Below are 13,700 nucleotides of genomic sequence, written 5' to 3' on the forward strand. Positions count from 1 at the left end.
ATCAGTCATTTAAAATAAATTCTTTAATAGTCTCCATTTAATTGGTTTATTTGTTGTTAATAAATTGGCAACACAAGAAGGGGCCGGGGGTGTGCTCCCAGGCAGGCTCCCTTGCGGGCAGGCTCAGGCAGGAGACGCTGCCTGGGGGTGGGTGGGGCACAGCCACCCTGTGCCCCAGGGGATTGAAGGAGAAAGCCCCCCCCACTTCTGGGGGAAACCCCTGGGATGAACACAGCGGCCAATGAGCAAACAGAACCAGAGGAGCTAAAGGAAAACAAGGGAGGGAGGAAGGGAAGGACAGATGGGCAGGCCTGGGGGAAAGAAGCATTCTCTGGTATCCCCCACCCCTGCCCAGGGGCTCAGAAGCCTCTGCCTGGGTCCAAAGGCCAGGGCAAGCTCGGCTCACAGATTGGGGGAGAGGGCCCACATCTCCCTCCCCACGCCAGGACTGACAGTCAAGAGACTGGGCGGGAGCTCAGACAGAGCTGTTTTTAAAAGTCCCCTTAGCTCTAGGTGGGCCAGGGCCCCAGAGTTCTGAACGAAGGGTGGGCACAGCACCCCTGTCCTCATCATGGCGATCTTGAGGGAATTGAGGCGCCCCAATGACCCGGAGCCTCAGGGGCCAAGGGCTTCTAGATGCTCCCTCCCACCCAGCCTGTACCTGAAGACCCGGGGCAGGTGGAGCAGCAGGGAGGCAGGGAAGGGTGGGGGCAGGGCAGGGCGTGAGGCACGCGTACCCCGCTCACCCGCGCTGGCCCAGCAGCCACCCGAGGCCTGGCCCAAGTTCACTCCTCGGTGAAGTCCCTGTCTATGTCCATGTAGGGCTCCTCAATGTAGCTGACAAGGGCAGAGGGAGACTGGCGGTCCGGGTTCAACAGGATGGACACGGTCTCTTTCCAGTATGAGAAGCTGATGCAGGAGCTCTGTGCACAGAGAGAGGGGCCACGGGAAGGGCCCTGGTAAGGGGTAGAGAGCTGCCTTCCACAGGGCCCGGTGGGAATCAGGAGCCCGGACACCTGCCCCTCCAAGGAGCCTGGGCCGCCGTGCCCGCAGCCTGCCTGCCAGCCCTCAGGGGCGGGGCACTCACGTTCTCCAGGCAGGTGCTGTCCTTGTCCTTGTGCAGGTAGTGCTGCTGCCAGAAGCGCAGCAGGTTATGGAAGTTGTTGAGCAGGAAGCCAGGGTACTTCTTGCTGTGCTCCATCCGCTGCAGCAGCCGCAGGTAGAGGGGCAGCCGCTCTTTCCGTCGGGCCAGCATCAGGATCACCAGGCTGGTGTTGAGGCAGCTGACGTTCTCCTGCAAGGATCGGGCTGTGTGGGTCAGGTGTGTGCCGGCAGCCCAGGGGCCCTGGTGGACCGGGGCCGGGGGTGAGGGGGTGTAGTGGGCAGGGTGGAGGTGTCCATGGGCCTCACACGGTGGGGCCCCTGCATAAAGCCAACAGAGGACTGCGGAGAGAACGACGAGGGTCCTGCCCCCAGTGCCTTCCTGGCCCTCACTGCCCCCCTCGCCCACCCCAGAGTTGGGGGGAATGGCATTATTAGTCTAGTCAGTCCATGCCTCCTCCAGAATCAGCTCAGGCACGGCTTCTTCCTGGGAGCCTCAGTCCCTGGGGCAGCTGGGCGCATGCATCTCTCTCACTCAGCACTAGACTGGCACAGCTCTGCAAAGGAAGCGTCTTGGTCTGTTTATTCACTGTGCATCCCCAGCCCACGGTCTTGCCTTAATAAATGTTTGTTAGATGAAGGAACAAAAGAAAACCTCTGAGTATCACCCCATTTTAGAAAAGAGGGTGTGAAGCTTGGAGGAGGGCAGCTGCACAGTTATTTGTTGAAAGAGATGGGTGTCAACATCAGGTCCAGCCCCAGGTCTGTGCTGCAGGCGGGGCCTGGAGAGCACTTAACAGGGAGTCGGAACTCACTGCCCACCCAGACTCTGCCCAAACCACTTGTGACCTCGGAGCCTTGCTCCTTCCCCAGGCCCCTTCTGTAAAATGGGGAGCTGATCCCTTACTGGAACAAGTCCTCAGAATAGCTGGGAGGGTCTCCTAGGAATGAAGGGGTGGGTGACAGGAGAGGTACCTCTAGGGTGAAGGTGGCCCCAGGATGAGGGTAACTGTTTCCGATCCCCCCGTTCCCGGGGGGCAGGTCTGTAGGTCTCTCACCTGGGTCAGCGTCTGCACGTGAATGATATTGATGAGACGGAAGAGGAAGGACATCTGCGTGGGCACCTGGGATATGTAGGCGAGCAGGCGGCACTCGGACAGGACCTCCGCGACTGCAGACAGGCAGGCAGAGGCGTGAGCAGCAGGTGCAGAGAATGCTCTGTGGCTCCGGGGCCCGACACCCAGGCTTCTAGTCAAGTCCCCCCCGGGTCCCGACTCTGAAGCTGGGAGCCCCCACTGTCAAAATGACTACAGAAAAGCTGGGCTGCAGCCGGAAACAAAGCTCCAGCTGCTCTGCCACCATGGCCAGGTCTGCATTCCCCTGAGAACCCAGCCAGGAGCACACCTTCACCTTGTCATTCAGTCCCATTCTGGGGCCGTGCCTCCCTGAGGCCCTCCCCAGGCTTCACCACTTGAATCCTTCTCATCCAGGCAATTCCAGGCCAGGAGAGGAAGGCTGTGTGTTGTTTTTGCATTTTGCTGGCAACAATGTCTTTTTTTTTTTCCAAACCTTTATTAAAATGTCACACATGCCCATCAGAGGAAGCATGGATGATAGAGAAAAATCATGAAAATCACCCAGAGTGCCACTGCCCTGACCCCAACCAAGTGGGTGTTTGGTGTAGTGACTTTCAGAAATTTCTGTCACCTTGCAAGAGGCTGGGTGTTTGATACCAGTGCAGCCACAATGGACTGACTCACGTCAGCATTTAGCCTTTTCTTACCTTTCATGTCCACCTGGTTTTCGAATCGGTCCAGTGACAGAGTGACACAGCGCACCAGCATGTTGGAGTCCACCAGCGAGCTGTTGATCTGCTTCAGGAACACCTGGAACTGGAGCGGGGGCCAGGCTGACGGGGGTGGTGGGCTCTCGGCTAAAGATGGCCAAGGCCAGGGTGCGCGGTCACTGCAGGGGGCACCCACCTACCCTGGCCCAGCTATTTTCAACAGAAAGATCAAAGCTCAGAGGAACTCGGTGCCCTGCCCTCCCCACCTAATAAGCAGCTCCAGCAAGAGCTGAACCAGATCTTCAGACACCATGTCCAGTGTTTTCTGCACCGAAGGGACTGCTGTCATTTTTATTAGTCTGGGCTGGGTTTCTACCACATACACCCTGAAAGCTTAATACATCAGGCCCAGTCCTGCCCTTCCGGGGCCCATCATGGCACCTGGCACACTGCATCAGAGTCAGTTCCAAGCTCACCTGCTCCCACCTGCCCACAAGCAGGTGAGACTTTCATCCCATGCATACCCATGGTCTAGTGCAGAGCAAGGGTTAATGAATGCTTACTGACATCTGCCCGCTGACCCCAGGACTCTCCAGTATAAAACCAGCAACTGAAGACTGGCAAGGACCAGGGCTCTGACATAACTTCTGGACAAGACAGTGAACTCATGAAGCCCTGGCTTAGACTAACCTTTGCATCAGTATTGATGTACTTATTGAACCTCTTGAATGCATCAACATTAAACTTCATCAGCTCCCCCAGGAGGTCAAAGTAACTCTGCAGCACATCCCGTGACTTGCATTCACTGTCCACGATGCAGTAGAGGATGTGCTGGGGGTGGGAGAGGACACAATGAAGGCAGGAAAAGGTGGCTGGTCCCTGGAGCCCCCAGGCTGTGCTCATCTGAGCTGCCCATCGCCTGCCTCCCCCAGCCCTGATACACAGCTCAGCCCATGTTGTGTTAGCTTCGAGCAAGCATCCAGGTTGATAGAATCTGCTCCCCTGTCTAGATTTTCATCGGAGGATGCTGGTGGCTCCAAGGGCAGGGCCAGGCCTGACACACCTAACCAGGAAGTGGGGCGGGTAGGGGTGAGGGTAGGTTGGGGTATGTAGCTACCACCTCTCTTGCTTGCCCAGGTCTGAGCTAAGTCTTTTCATGATGGCCAAACTCTCCAGCTCACAGGGAGGGAGCTGTCTCCAGAGGTAATACAGCCCTGGCCTGAGCACTGAGGCCATTCAAGTGAAGCATGGGGTTTAAGGACAGGAGACACATTTTGACCCCATGGTTCATGTTAATAAATGGAAAAGTTTACAATGAGTGAATTTTTACAAGACAGTTATAGTGCTTCCTTTTCATTTTCTTGAGGTCATATATACTGATTTGGATGAATTCTTTACCTTATGAATTTTATTACAATTCATGGGTCAGTTTCTTATTTGTATCTTTTTTTTTTTAAACCAACTGTAGCTTTAGACATTTTGCTCTACCTCCTTTTGTAAATTTTGCTTTTTCTGGGGGCCATTTTTCAATAAAGGGAAATTAAATAGTCAGCAGCAAAGTATCCTTGGGGTCAAAAGGCCTTGCTGAGCAACTTCACAGACTCCTATAATCCTCCATGGCCACCCCTCAGATCCCTCAATCACCTGGTAAGCACCCACGGGGAACCCAGAGCTGAAAGCTCAGGGGAAATACCAGAGAGATGTTCAGGCATTTGAAGATAGAGAGTATGGTCTGCTTCTGCCAGCTCTCTAGGTCTCAGGGCAGGAAAGCAATGTATGGGGCTGGGGGAGAAGGGGACACCCGACACCCTGGCTCCTCCAGGCCATTACCTCTAGAAGGCCTCGCTTCAGCAGGAACATCTGGTCTGCATAGGAGGTGGTCCCTCGGAGGAAACTCTCCACAGCCCGGGCTTGCCAAAACCTGCGACCCAAATGTTGACCCCTGGCCCAGGTGGCTAAGGCTGCCCTCTTTTGGCCCACGTTCCATTCACCGAGGGGCTGGGAGATGTCTATTGCCCTTTTCACTGATCCAACACCCTGAACACTGGTACATGTTTACTGAACATCTATCAGTCCTTGGGCCTCATACAGGGCACTGGGAACACATGGCGAGTCCCCATCCTTAGGGAGCTGATGGCTCAGTGGGGAACAGTCCTCTGTAGTTCGTCTGGAAGGAGCATGTGGGCTCAGAGGACTGCCCCAGGAGTCACGTGTGAAAACATACTCTAGGCTCCGCTCCTTCAGAGGAACAGGAGAACATGGAAGAGGTCAGAAATGCATGAGGGACCAGATAGGCATGTGGATGGGTCACTGAACTCACTTCTGATGGGCTTTCCTAGAGAAGAGGAGGCTGATATTGACTGAGTGGCCCCAGAGGGCAATGCTTGGATCCATGAGGGGATGGAGGGACAAGGTAGGCTGAGCTGATAGGGGACCCTTGGGCGTGGAGCCTGCTCACAGTTCACACCCACGCTGATGGAATGCCTCCCTCAGCCACTGTCCTGTCCACAGCCTCTAAGACAACATGGATGAGTCTAAGGAACTGGGACACCCTCCCACAAGCGCTTCCTTCGCTCCCACCGTCCGCAGGGCAGGTCCTGGCTCTGAGCCCTTCCACACCGCATCCCCCGCATAGCAGTCTTCCCATGCTTATTTCCTGCAACCCAGGGACCTCCATATGGGTAGGGATTGTAGCTCCCATTTTCCCTGCCTGTCCAGCGTCAGCACAGAATAGGTGCTTGCTGAACGCTGGCTCAATTCCTGAAACACACTGCCAGCACAGAGCAGAAGCTAGTATGTGCTGAGTCAACACCAGGGAGCCGGCAGATTCCCTCTCCCTGACAGTAACCAGCTAAGTGGGGTGGAAGCTGGTGATGACAGAAGGCATTTCTAACAGCTTAAACACACCCTCAGAAGTGGGAGGTGTGTATCCAGACCTACCTGAAAGATGACTCAGCTGGTTCCTTCTTCATAACCTGCAGCAGACGTGTTAATAAGCCCCTCTTCCCATCACATACCAAACTCCTGAAAGAAAACAGACAAAAATCTTGATGGCAGATTTGAGAGGCTGACAGAGGCCAAATTCCATATGGCACAAGAATTATGTCTTGAGACCCTGGGGCTGGGTGTCTTTGCTGACATAGGTGGGTAAAAAGCAAAACAAAACAAAACATGAAGTCATTTCTAAACCTACAGAATGTCCTCCTGCTCCACCTGGGTTCAGAGCACCCTAAGGACTCCTGCAGTCTCAGAAATAAAAAGCCAAATGCATTCTCACATCTCAGGGCAGCCTTCCCTGCCCAGGCTCGCTGACAAGTGACCAGAGGCCAAAAACACATCCAGAGTCATATGGGACTCGGAACTGCTGGAGGGAGGGCTGCTTGTGACAAAAGTGGGTTTGAACCACCATGACAGAGTCTGAGACATGGGGCAAAGTCTGTGCCACTGACAGGGTAAGTAAGGCAGGGAGCACCCTGGGCCCCAGGTTCAGCTTCAGGTGGCCATGGACACAAACCCAAGTTTCTGGGCCTCTGCTTCCTGGTCTAGGAAGCAAAGACAGTAAATGAGAAAGGGACTCAGGCTGCATTATGGAGGAGAGAGGACAAAGCAGGCAGTGAGTCTAGGCCCTTAAACTTTCCCTTTAAATAGAGCAGTTCTACTATTCATCTACTACAGGCCTTGGGCTGTGTGCTTGATTGCTCAGTCGTGTCTGACTCTTTATGACCCCATGGACTGTAGCCCACCAGGCTCCTCTGTCCATGGGGATTCTCCAGGCAAGAATATTGAAGGGAGTTGCCGTGCCCTCCTCCAGGGGATCTTCCCAACTCAAGGATCGAACCCGGGTCTCCTGCACTGCAGACAGATGTGGGACTACATTCAATTTCATTTGAACAAAGATTTCTGCTGCTTTTAAACCAAAAATAACAACAAAAGACCAGAGAATTACGACTCCTGTTGCTGCTCACAGTCCTCCCTGCCCTGACCCCTGTGAGCCTGAGCCCTCCCTGCTTGGCTCCAGAAAGTGAGGCATTACTCAGCTAATGGGTTTTGGCAGAGGGCAGGAAAGGAGGAGGTCAACGAAGCTGAGTGACCAGGGAGGGGGCAGAGCATTTATGACCTTTGGCAGGTGACCTCGCTGAGCCCCTGCTCCCCAGTCTGTAAAGTGGGTGACAATGGCACTTCCCTCCGAGGCTGCCAAGGGGCTCCAATGAGACAATGCAGGTAGCGGGAGGACAGAGCCTGGTACACAAGAGCCCTTGGCACACCAGTTACACGTGGATGAGAAAGGACAAGTATGCAGACCTGGGTGCACCTGTCTGTGAGCCCCGGGACATGCAGGCAGCCAGGCGGGCTGTGGGCCTCAGCTGCACCCCACGCATGCTCACCTGTCAGTGTTGAGGACGGCTTCCACCTCAGGGATGTTGGCCTTGAGAGAGATGGCGCTGAGTTCATTCAGCTCTTGGTTGTTGAGCAGTAGATATTTGTTCCTGAAACAGATGTGTTGGAGGTGATAATGGACAGGAACTGGGGCTTCCGCATCCACACTGGGCCAGTCTCTTGCTGCCCACTTCTGTTAAGAAGCCCCCGGTAGCTGCCCTGAAAACCACTCACCCCAAGGCAGCATTCTGGGGGAGGGCATGGAGCCCACTGCTATTCAGCTGAGGGAGTCTCCCTGGCCCCAACGCCCACCCTCTGCCTGCATGTTCACTAACAAGGCCCCTTTCCTTAGTATGTCTAAGGCCTTTCTTTTGCCACTGAACATTTCTATTTAATTTCTCAAAGGCACTTCCAACTCCATGATGCCCAGATGCTCATCACTTTACTCAAGCCTGGCCCTATTCCAGCTCACCCACCAGAAGGCCCGAATGTGACACTCTTCCTTCCCCCTTCACACCTAAGCCTCTCGTCACCCAAATCATGTGGACAGAACCAGCTTCCTAAACGGTCTCCCACAGGAATCAATCCCACACACAGCACCCAGAATGATCTTCGGAAAACTGGAACCTGATCCTGCCACTCCCATGAAAAGCACTCCCCCCTTTTCCTGCTGCTTTAGAATATACACAATCCAAGCCTGCAAATGTGACCCATCAAATGATGAAAGCGAGGGACCCAGTTCCTCAGGAAAAAAAGGATACATTCAGGACATACTGGTGCCATTTTTCAGAGAGTTGACATACTTCCTGGGGCTTAAGGCCTTCAAACAGAGAACCTCTCGGAGAGGATGATCCACACCACCCACACAAAAGCTTCAAAGTGAAGGCCCCTGAGGCCACCTGGGTCCTCAGGCATGTTCTGTTAGCTTACACAAAGAATCTAAACCAGCACCTAAAAATCAGGACCTTGCACAGAAATCTTCATTTCTGGCTTTTCTTGGGGGAAAAATTCAGAAACTACATAAGAGTGGGCCCTGTTTCCTGTACCCAACAGGTGGTAAGAGCTGAGTAGCACCTGCTTCTGTCTGCCAGCTCACCAACGTCTTCCCAGTGTCAAGGTCAAGGGTCAGCTGCCATTTACTCCTCCCCTGCCTGCACTGTTTCCTCATAGCAGAGAATCATTCTCCTACACATCCTCCATCAAAGGCTGAAGAATAAAAAATGAGAGGGCAGAATGTGTTCCAAGGAAAATGGGAGACAGTACATCTCCTCGTACAGGCAAAGAATATCCCATCTGTTCAACATACAAATACTCAGCCCACTCTGCCCATCCGAGGTTCCTACAGGCCCCTGCGAATAGCCAAGCTGTCTACTCCTGGCTCAGAGGGACAGAGAGCCGAGAGCTGCATTGACTCCAGGGGTGTTATGGGGACAGCAGCTTCCGCACTCACTTCCGAGGTGGCTGTGGGGGTCCAGGGGAAGCTCAGGTAGTGCTGGCATAAAGGAAGGGCTGGACAAACGGCAGCTCTTATGGAAGTGCAGCCTCATGGTCACACTGAGGTGACACTGGCTCTCACGGCTCCCGCGTCCTCCTCAGCTGAGGTCAGTGACGAGACAAAGGGAGAACAGAGACAGCGAACCAAGTCTCCTCTTGGGGACAGCTTGTACTTACTCGTGGTGGTCGCTGAAACTCTGGAGGAGCCTCAAAAACTGGATCTTCAAGGTGATGTCCTAAAATACACGTGCATCCTCGATGTTAAGACCACAGTCACAATGTTCCAAAAGAAAACAAAAGGCTCTGGTGAGAGCCTGGGCATCCTGCTGCTTCTCTGAGTCCCTGTCCTGGCGCACAGGGAGGACTCCTCTTTAGTCAGAAAACCTTTTGTCCGCATCTGGCCAGCAGTGGATTAAGCTAAGGCAGAACCTTTCTGTTAAAAACACTCCAAGATACTGGATACAAAATAACTGAAATTATTTTCAATGTGAGGCTAAGTACATAGGAAAGAAAGGAAATTCCATTAGAATTAGAAATGAAGGAAGGACTGAGTTCAGAGCAGTGAGCACAAGACTGATGGCTGGCAGAGAAGTGCAGATGAGACTTATTTGGGCTAGGGGTTGGGTTTCAATGCTCTGCAGGGACCAGACAGGACCTTGGGCCTAGTAAAGCCTGTGGAGCTGATACATTTAGTGAAAAAAGGGTTAGAAAAACCCCACCTACCAGCCCAGGGAGCTGGCAAAGAATCCTGTCTGCAGGTGCTCACACGTCCAGAGGGGGAGGGCAGATGCTCAATGTGAAAACTCGCCCTGGTGCTCCCTAAAGCACCTGGCAGACAAAAGCCAAATGTTCTATGGGACTACTTCCAGTATCCCCAAGGAAAACAAGCCCCCCTGAAGGTGATCTTCTATAAATGGTACAAAACACAAGGCAACACTCCACCCCAAGCTGAGTCTGAAGATGCAGACACAAGTATTAGCACTCTGTGAACAATCCAAAAACAGACCATAAAGAAGTATGGTATGAATAATTAAAGAGATGAAATTAAAGACAGAAAATGCAACAGAAGAAGAAAATATTTAACATAATGAATAAAAGACGAAATACTTTTTAACAAAGATCCAGACAAAATGTCTAGAAACGCAAAACACATGAACTCAAATGGATCTGTTGAAAGGTAAATCTGACAAAGCCAAGGAGAAAAACAGCAAACTGGAAGACACAGCACTGAGGAAAGTCCCCAGAATGCAGAGGAGAGACCAAGCAGGACCCATGCACTGGGTCCCGACAGCCGTGTGGCACTGATGTGGTGCTGACGGCCGATGATCTAGACTCCCTGTTCAGGGCTCTTTAGGGCACTGTGAGGAAAACCAGGTAGACATGAGCCCTCAACCCTTAAAAAAAAAACTTCCTAAAGTCCTCTTGGAGGCCAACCACTGGCATGGTTCTGGGAGGCAAACCTCATATTAAGGATGTTGATTAGAATGAGGTAAGAGAACAGAACGAGGAAAAACCTGCTGCTCTGGAGTGGAGTGGGTGGCCATGCCCGGAGGTGAATGAACAATGGGAGGCTGGTGGAGGGTCCCCAAAGGGATTCCTGGGTAGGTGGAGGGTGGGGGTCAGATCCTTCCCCAAGGTGGCTTCCAATTATGGGAGTACATGGGCTGTGATGTTTAGTTTCTGCTCTACCCTCAAAGAAGGAGATTTCAAAGGGCCAACAGCAGGTCTTGAAACAACCACTCCTGGCATCTGCTGTCAGGGTCCCTGCTCACCGGGCTACAGTCACAGTTCTGGTTGTGACCATGAAGCACGAGGGCAGATGCTGAATGCTTCCTCCAGATCAGTTTGTCAAACAGATTATTCAGCCCAGGGATCAGCTTGAACTCCGCAATCATTCTGTGAACCTGGAGGGGCAGGAAGGCAAAAAAGCATGAAGACACATGTGCAGTGAAGGTCTATCAAAAGCCCAGGCGTATATGTACAAGAAGCCTTCAGGACAAAGAAAGCAATACTGAGCTTTAAAGAAAACATCTACACTTATTCTCACTATGCATCAATACACTTTCACACTCTCTAGAGACATTAATAATTGGTACAATTAGATGCCTCATGGAAGAACCTTGAATGTTCAGGATCAGAGGGGTGAAAGGCTTCATTGATACTTATTTATACCTCAATACAGAACTATGTAAATTACTGACCTATTAAAATAATCCATGTCCCGGTAGTACCTGGCACACAGTAGGAACTCAGTAAATGCTGACTGTGCAAATGAGGACACACCAGCATCACGCTGGCTCTCAGGAAGACAGGGTTGAGGCCAGCTGGAAGAGGCAGCTGTGATCAGTTTAACCAAAGACCACAAAGATTCATAGAAACTTGGTACCGGGGAGACTAAGGGAGCAGGGGAACTGCCACGGTGAAGGGACAGAAAGAAAAGTCAAAGCAGCAGGGTTTAAGTCCTGTTCTGACAATGCCTGGAGACTGAGAACATGGCCCTTATATGGGTCCTGGTTTTCACAAACATCAAGTGGGATGGAGGCCATCATCTGCTGTGTAACTTACCAAGTACCCGCAAATTCAAATATGATTACAGAAGTGTCTCAAAAAAGAAAAAGCACTCAACACAGGTAAGACATCATGACTAATGTTTTTTATATGAAATATATACCACATGGAAGGAAGGAGCCCCAGTGCTGTGGATGTCATGGCAGGATCTCATCCAGTGTCTCCTGGTTTTAAACACCAACCACAGGTTGACAACCCCCAAAGTTATACCTTCAGGCCCCATCTCACCCCTAACTCAGGTGCAGGTAACACCAGTGCCAATTCTAATAGATACCTAAACTTAACCTGTTCAAACTGAAGCCTGCCCCTTCCTCCCTACAGACGTCTGCCCCTCCACTCCTTACCCACTAGTCTTAACCATCTCAATAAACAGCAAACCACTCCTCCCACCTGCTTGGAAAGAGGTCACGAAGTCATCTTTACTTCCTCTCTCCACTTAAGTCCATACCTAACTTCTCAGCAAATCTTACCTGTTCTACCTTCAAAACAGATCCAGAACAAAAACACTGCTCACCACCCCTGCCATCAACACGTGGGTCCTAGCTACTGTCAGCTCTTGCACACAGCAGCTGGAGGATGGTTTTCCATTTCACTCAGGGTGAATGCCAGAGTCCTTAAATGGCCTATGAAAGCCAGAGGCAACCTGGCCCCCTGCGACTCCTCAGCCTGCCTCTCCTGACTGCTGGTTCCAGTCCACCCCCAGCTTTCTACTGTTCCACTAAACCACCAGGCCGGTGACCATTAGGGCCTGCTTCCTTGACCTAGTAGGCCACCTCGGGCGAAGTGGTCAGCATGCCCAGCTCCCTCGCTTTCTTCAGGACACTGCCAGGCCGGATGTCATCTTTTCAGCCAGTCTTTCCCCTTCTACCTTCTCTAAAATTTCCTCACTTGCAAACTTGTGATAACCGCATCCATCTCACAGAGAGGTGTGTGACAGAATAGTCTCTGACTCAAAAAGGTGCTCAGCAACTGCCGAGCTCCCAGCTCCCCTCAGGCCTCGCTACATCGCTAAGCGGTAGAGGGAACAGGAGGGGGCCACTTGTCCATCCTGGGGAGGAGTGGAGTGGGGTGTACTTCCAGAGCACCCCACCCCCAGCCCTCCCTCCTGGAACTGCTTCAAGACTCAGGGAACCTCCACACGGCTGGACCCCTGGTAGCTGCCCAGCTGTCATAACTTGACTTAGTTCTGGCCCAGCACTCCAAGCCCCCATCAGACTGGCAACTCCTCCAGTGCATCTGCAGGGCAGACACCCACCTTTACTCTGTGTATTAAAAAGGTCGGGTAACATGGTTAAGCCACCCACTTCTGCCTGGGGCACCAGAGCTCTATCTAGAAATGTTGCCCCAGTAAGGTACAATGGAAAGACTATGGGCTCTGGAATCAGACTGGCTTCCTGACCTGTGAAGCAGGGCTAAGGAACCCAACTCCTTGCTTTGCTGGGCTAGGGACACAGCCGTTGTGAGAGGCTGCTGAACAGGATACCCGGCACACCACAAGCGCCCGGGAAGCGTTTGCTCCTGGCTCCTCCTGTTCTGAGATGTGGGGAGGGACTGACCTGGTTTCGCTGACGCCCCATCAACAGCACGCAGAGCACATAGAGCACTTCCAGTTTGTACATGATCTCATGCATGATCTTCATTGACTGAGGCAGCTGAGTCCTAGTTGAAGTGTGAGGCAGGCCATTCTCCTCAGAAGCCCCTGGAGGAGGGAACACAATGGAGGCTGAGACAGCCACCAGGAGAGAGGCTTCAGTCACTGCTTGTGAGGAAACACGTTTCTGCCCCTCAAACCTGCTCTGAACAGACTTGAGGTGACAGCCATTAGACTGGGCCCCAAGTCTGTGACAGAGACTCTGAAAGTCAGGCCACCAGGGGTCAGGGAAGCTTAGACATGTAGGAAATACGGACTCTGCAATTCTACCCCATCAGCTTTTAACACACAGTAAAAATACTCTGACACAGCCCACGCAGAACCCTAACCCATTCTCTGCCCTCATCTGGACCCCTCATCCCACCTCCACGCCCAGAAGGCACCCAGACAGATGACCAGCAGGAAATTGTGTCAAATTCTCTTCAGGTCACAAATGACTCTGAATATTTGGTCATTCTGCCGAGATTCCACAAGGGGGCACCGCCGAAGGACTAAAAGGGATCTTTTTGAAAGACTTTTTTCCTCCTATTGCTCAAACAGCAGCCACGGGAAGTTTCCTAAGGCAGACGAGGCGTCACAATCGATACTAGAGATGGAGATGAACCTACTAGCAGATTTTCATTTCCCCCGATTTCAATATTAGCAATGACAGCAACAGCTATGTAGCACCTATGGGACACGAAGTGTGTCAAGCACTGTGTTCTGGGCTTTAGATAAACCATT

The 13,700-nt window shown here is 52.3% G+C and overlaps 1 protein-coding gene across 2 annotated transcripts in view; it reads right to left on the reverse strand.

Moving 5' to 3' along the window:
* Positions 1-5: 5 nt before the first annotated feature.
* LOC122447897 (transient receptor potential cation channel subfamily C member 4 associated protein) overlaps positions 6-13,700 on the reverse strand; it is a 68,592-nt gene continuing 54,897 nt past the window's right edge. The window contains exons 9-19 of one of the 2 annotated variants that reach the window (XM_043478630.1): positions 12,883-13,025; positions 10,531-10,662; positions 8,936-8,994; positions 7,273-7,374; positions 5,828-5,911; positions 4,718-4,808; positions 3,578-3,718; positions 2,885-2,993; positions 2,160-2,272; positions 1,088-1,294; positions 6-923 (exon numbers count right to left, since the gene is read on the reverse strand). In XM_043478630.1, the coding sequence (XP_043334565.1) occupies positions 786-923; positions 1,088-1,294; positions 2,160-2,272; positions 2,885-2,993; positions 3,578-3,718; positions 4,718-4,808; positions 5,828-5,911; positions 7,273-7,374; positions 8,936-8,994; positions 10,531-10,662; positions 12,883-13,025 (1,319 nt within the window). In that variant the 3' untranslated portion in view covers positions 6-785. Of the gene's footprint in view, positions 924-1,087; positions 1,295-2,159; positions 2,273-2,884; positions 2,994-3,577; positions 3,719-4,717; positions 4,809-5,827; positions 5,912-7,272; positions 7,375-8,935; positions 8,995-10,530; positions 10,663-12,882; positions 13,050-13,700 lie in introns of both variants that reach the window. The other variant, XM_043478629.1, reaches the window with a different exon arrangement.

Source organism: Cervus canadensis, chromosome 10, assembly GCF_019320065.1.
Source record: "Cervus canadensis isolate Bull #8, Minnesota chromosome 10, ASM1932006v1, whole genome shotgun sequence".
In the NCBI taxonomy this organism is placed as follows: domain Eukaryota; kingdom Metazoa; phylum Chordata; class Mammalia; order Artiodactyla; family Cervidae; genus Cervus; species Cervus canadensis.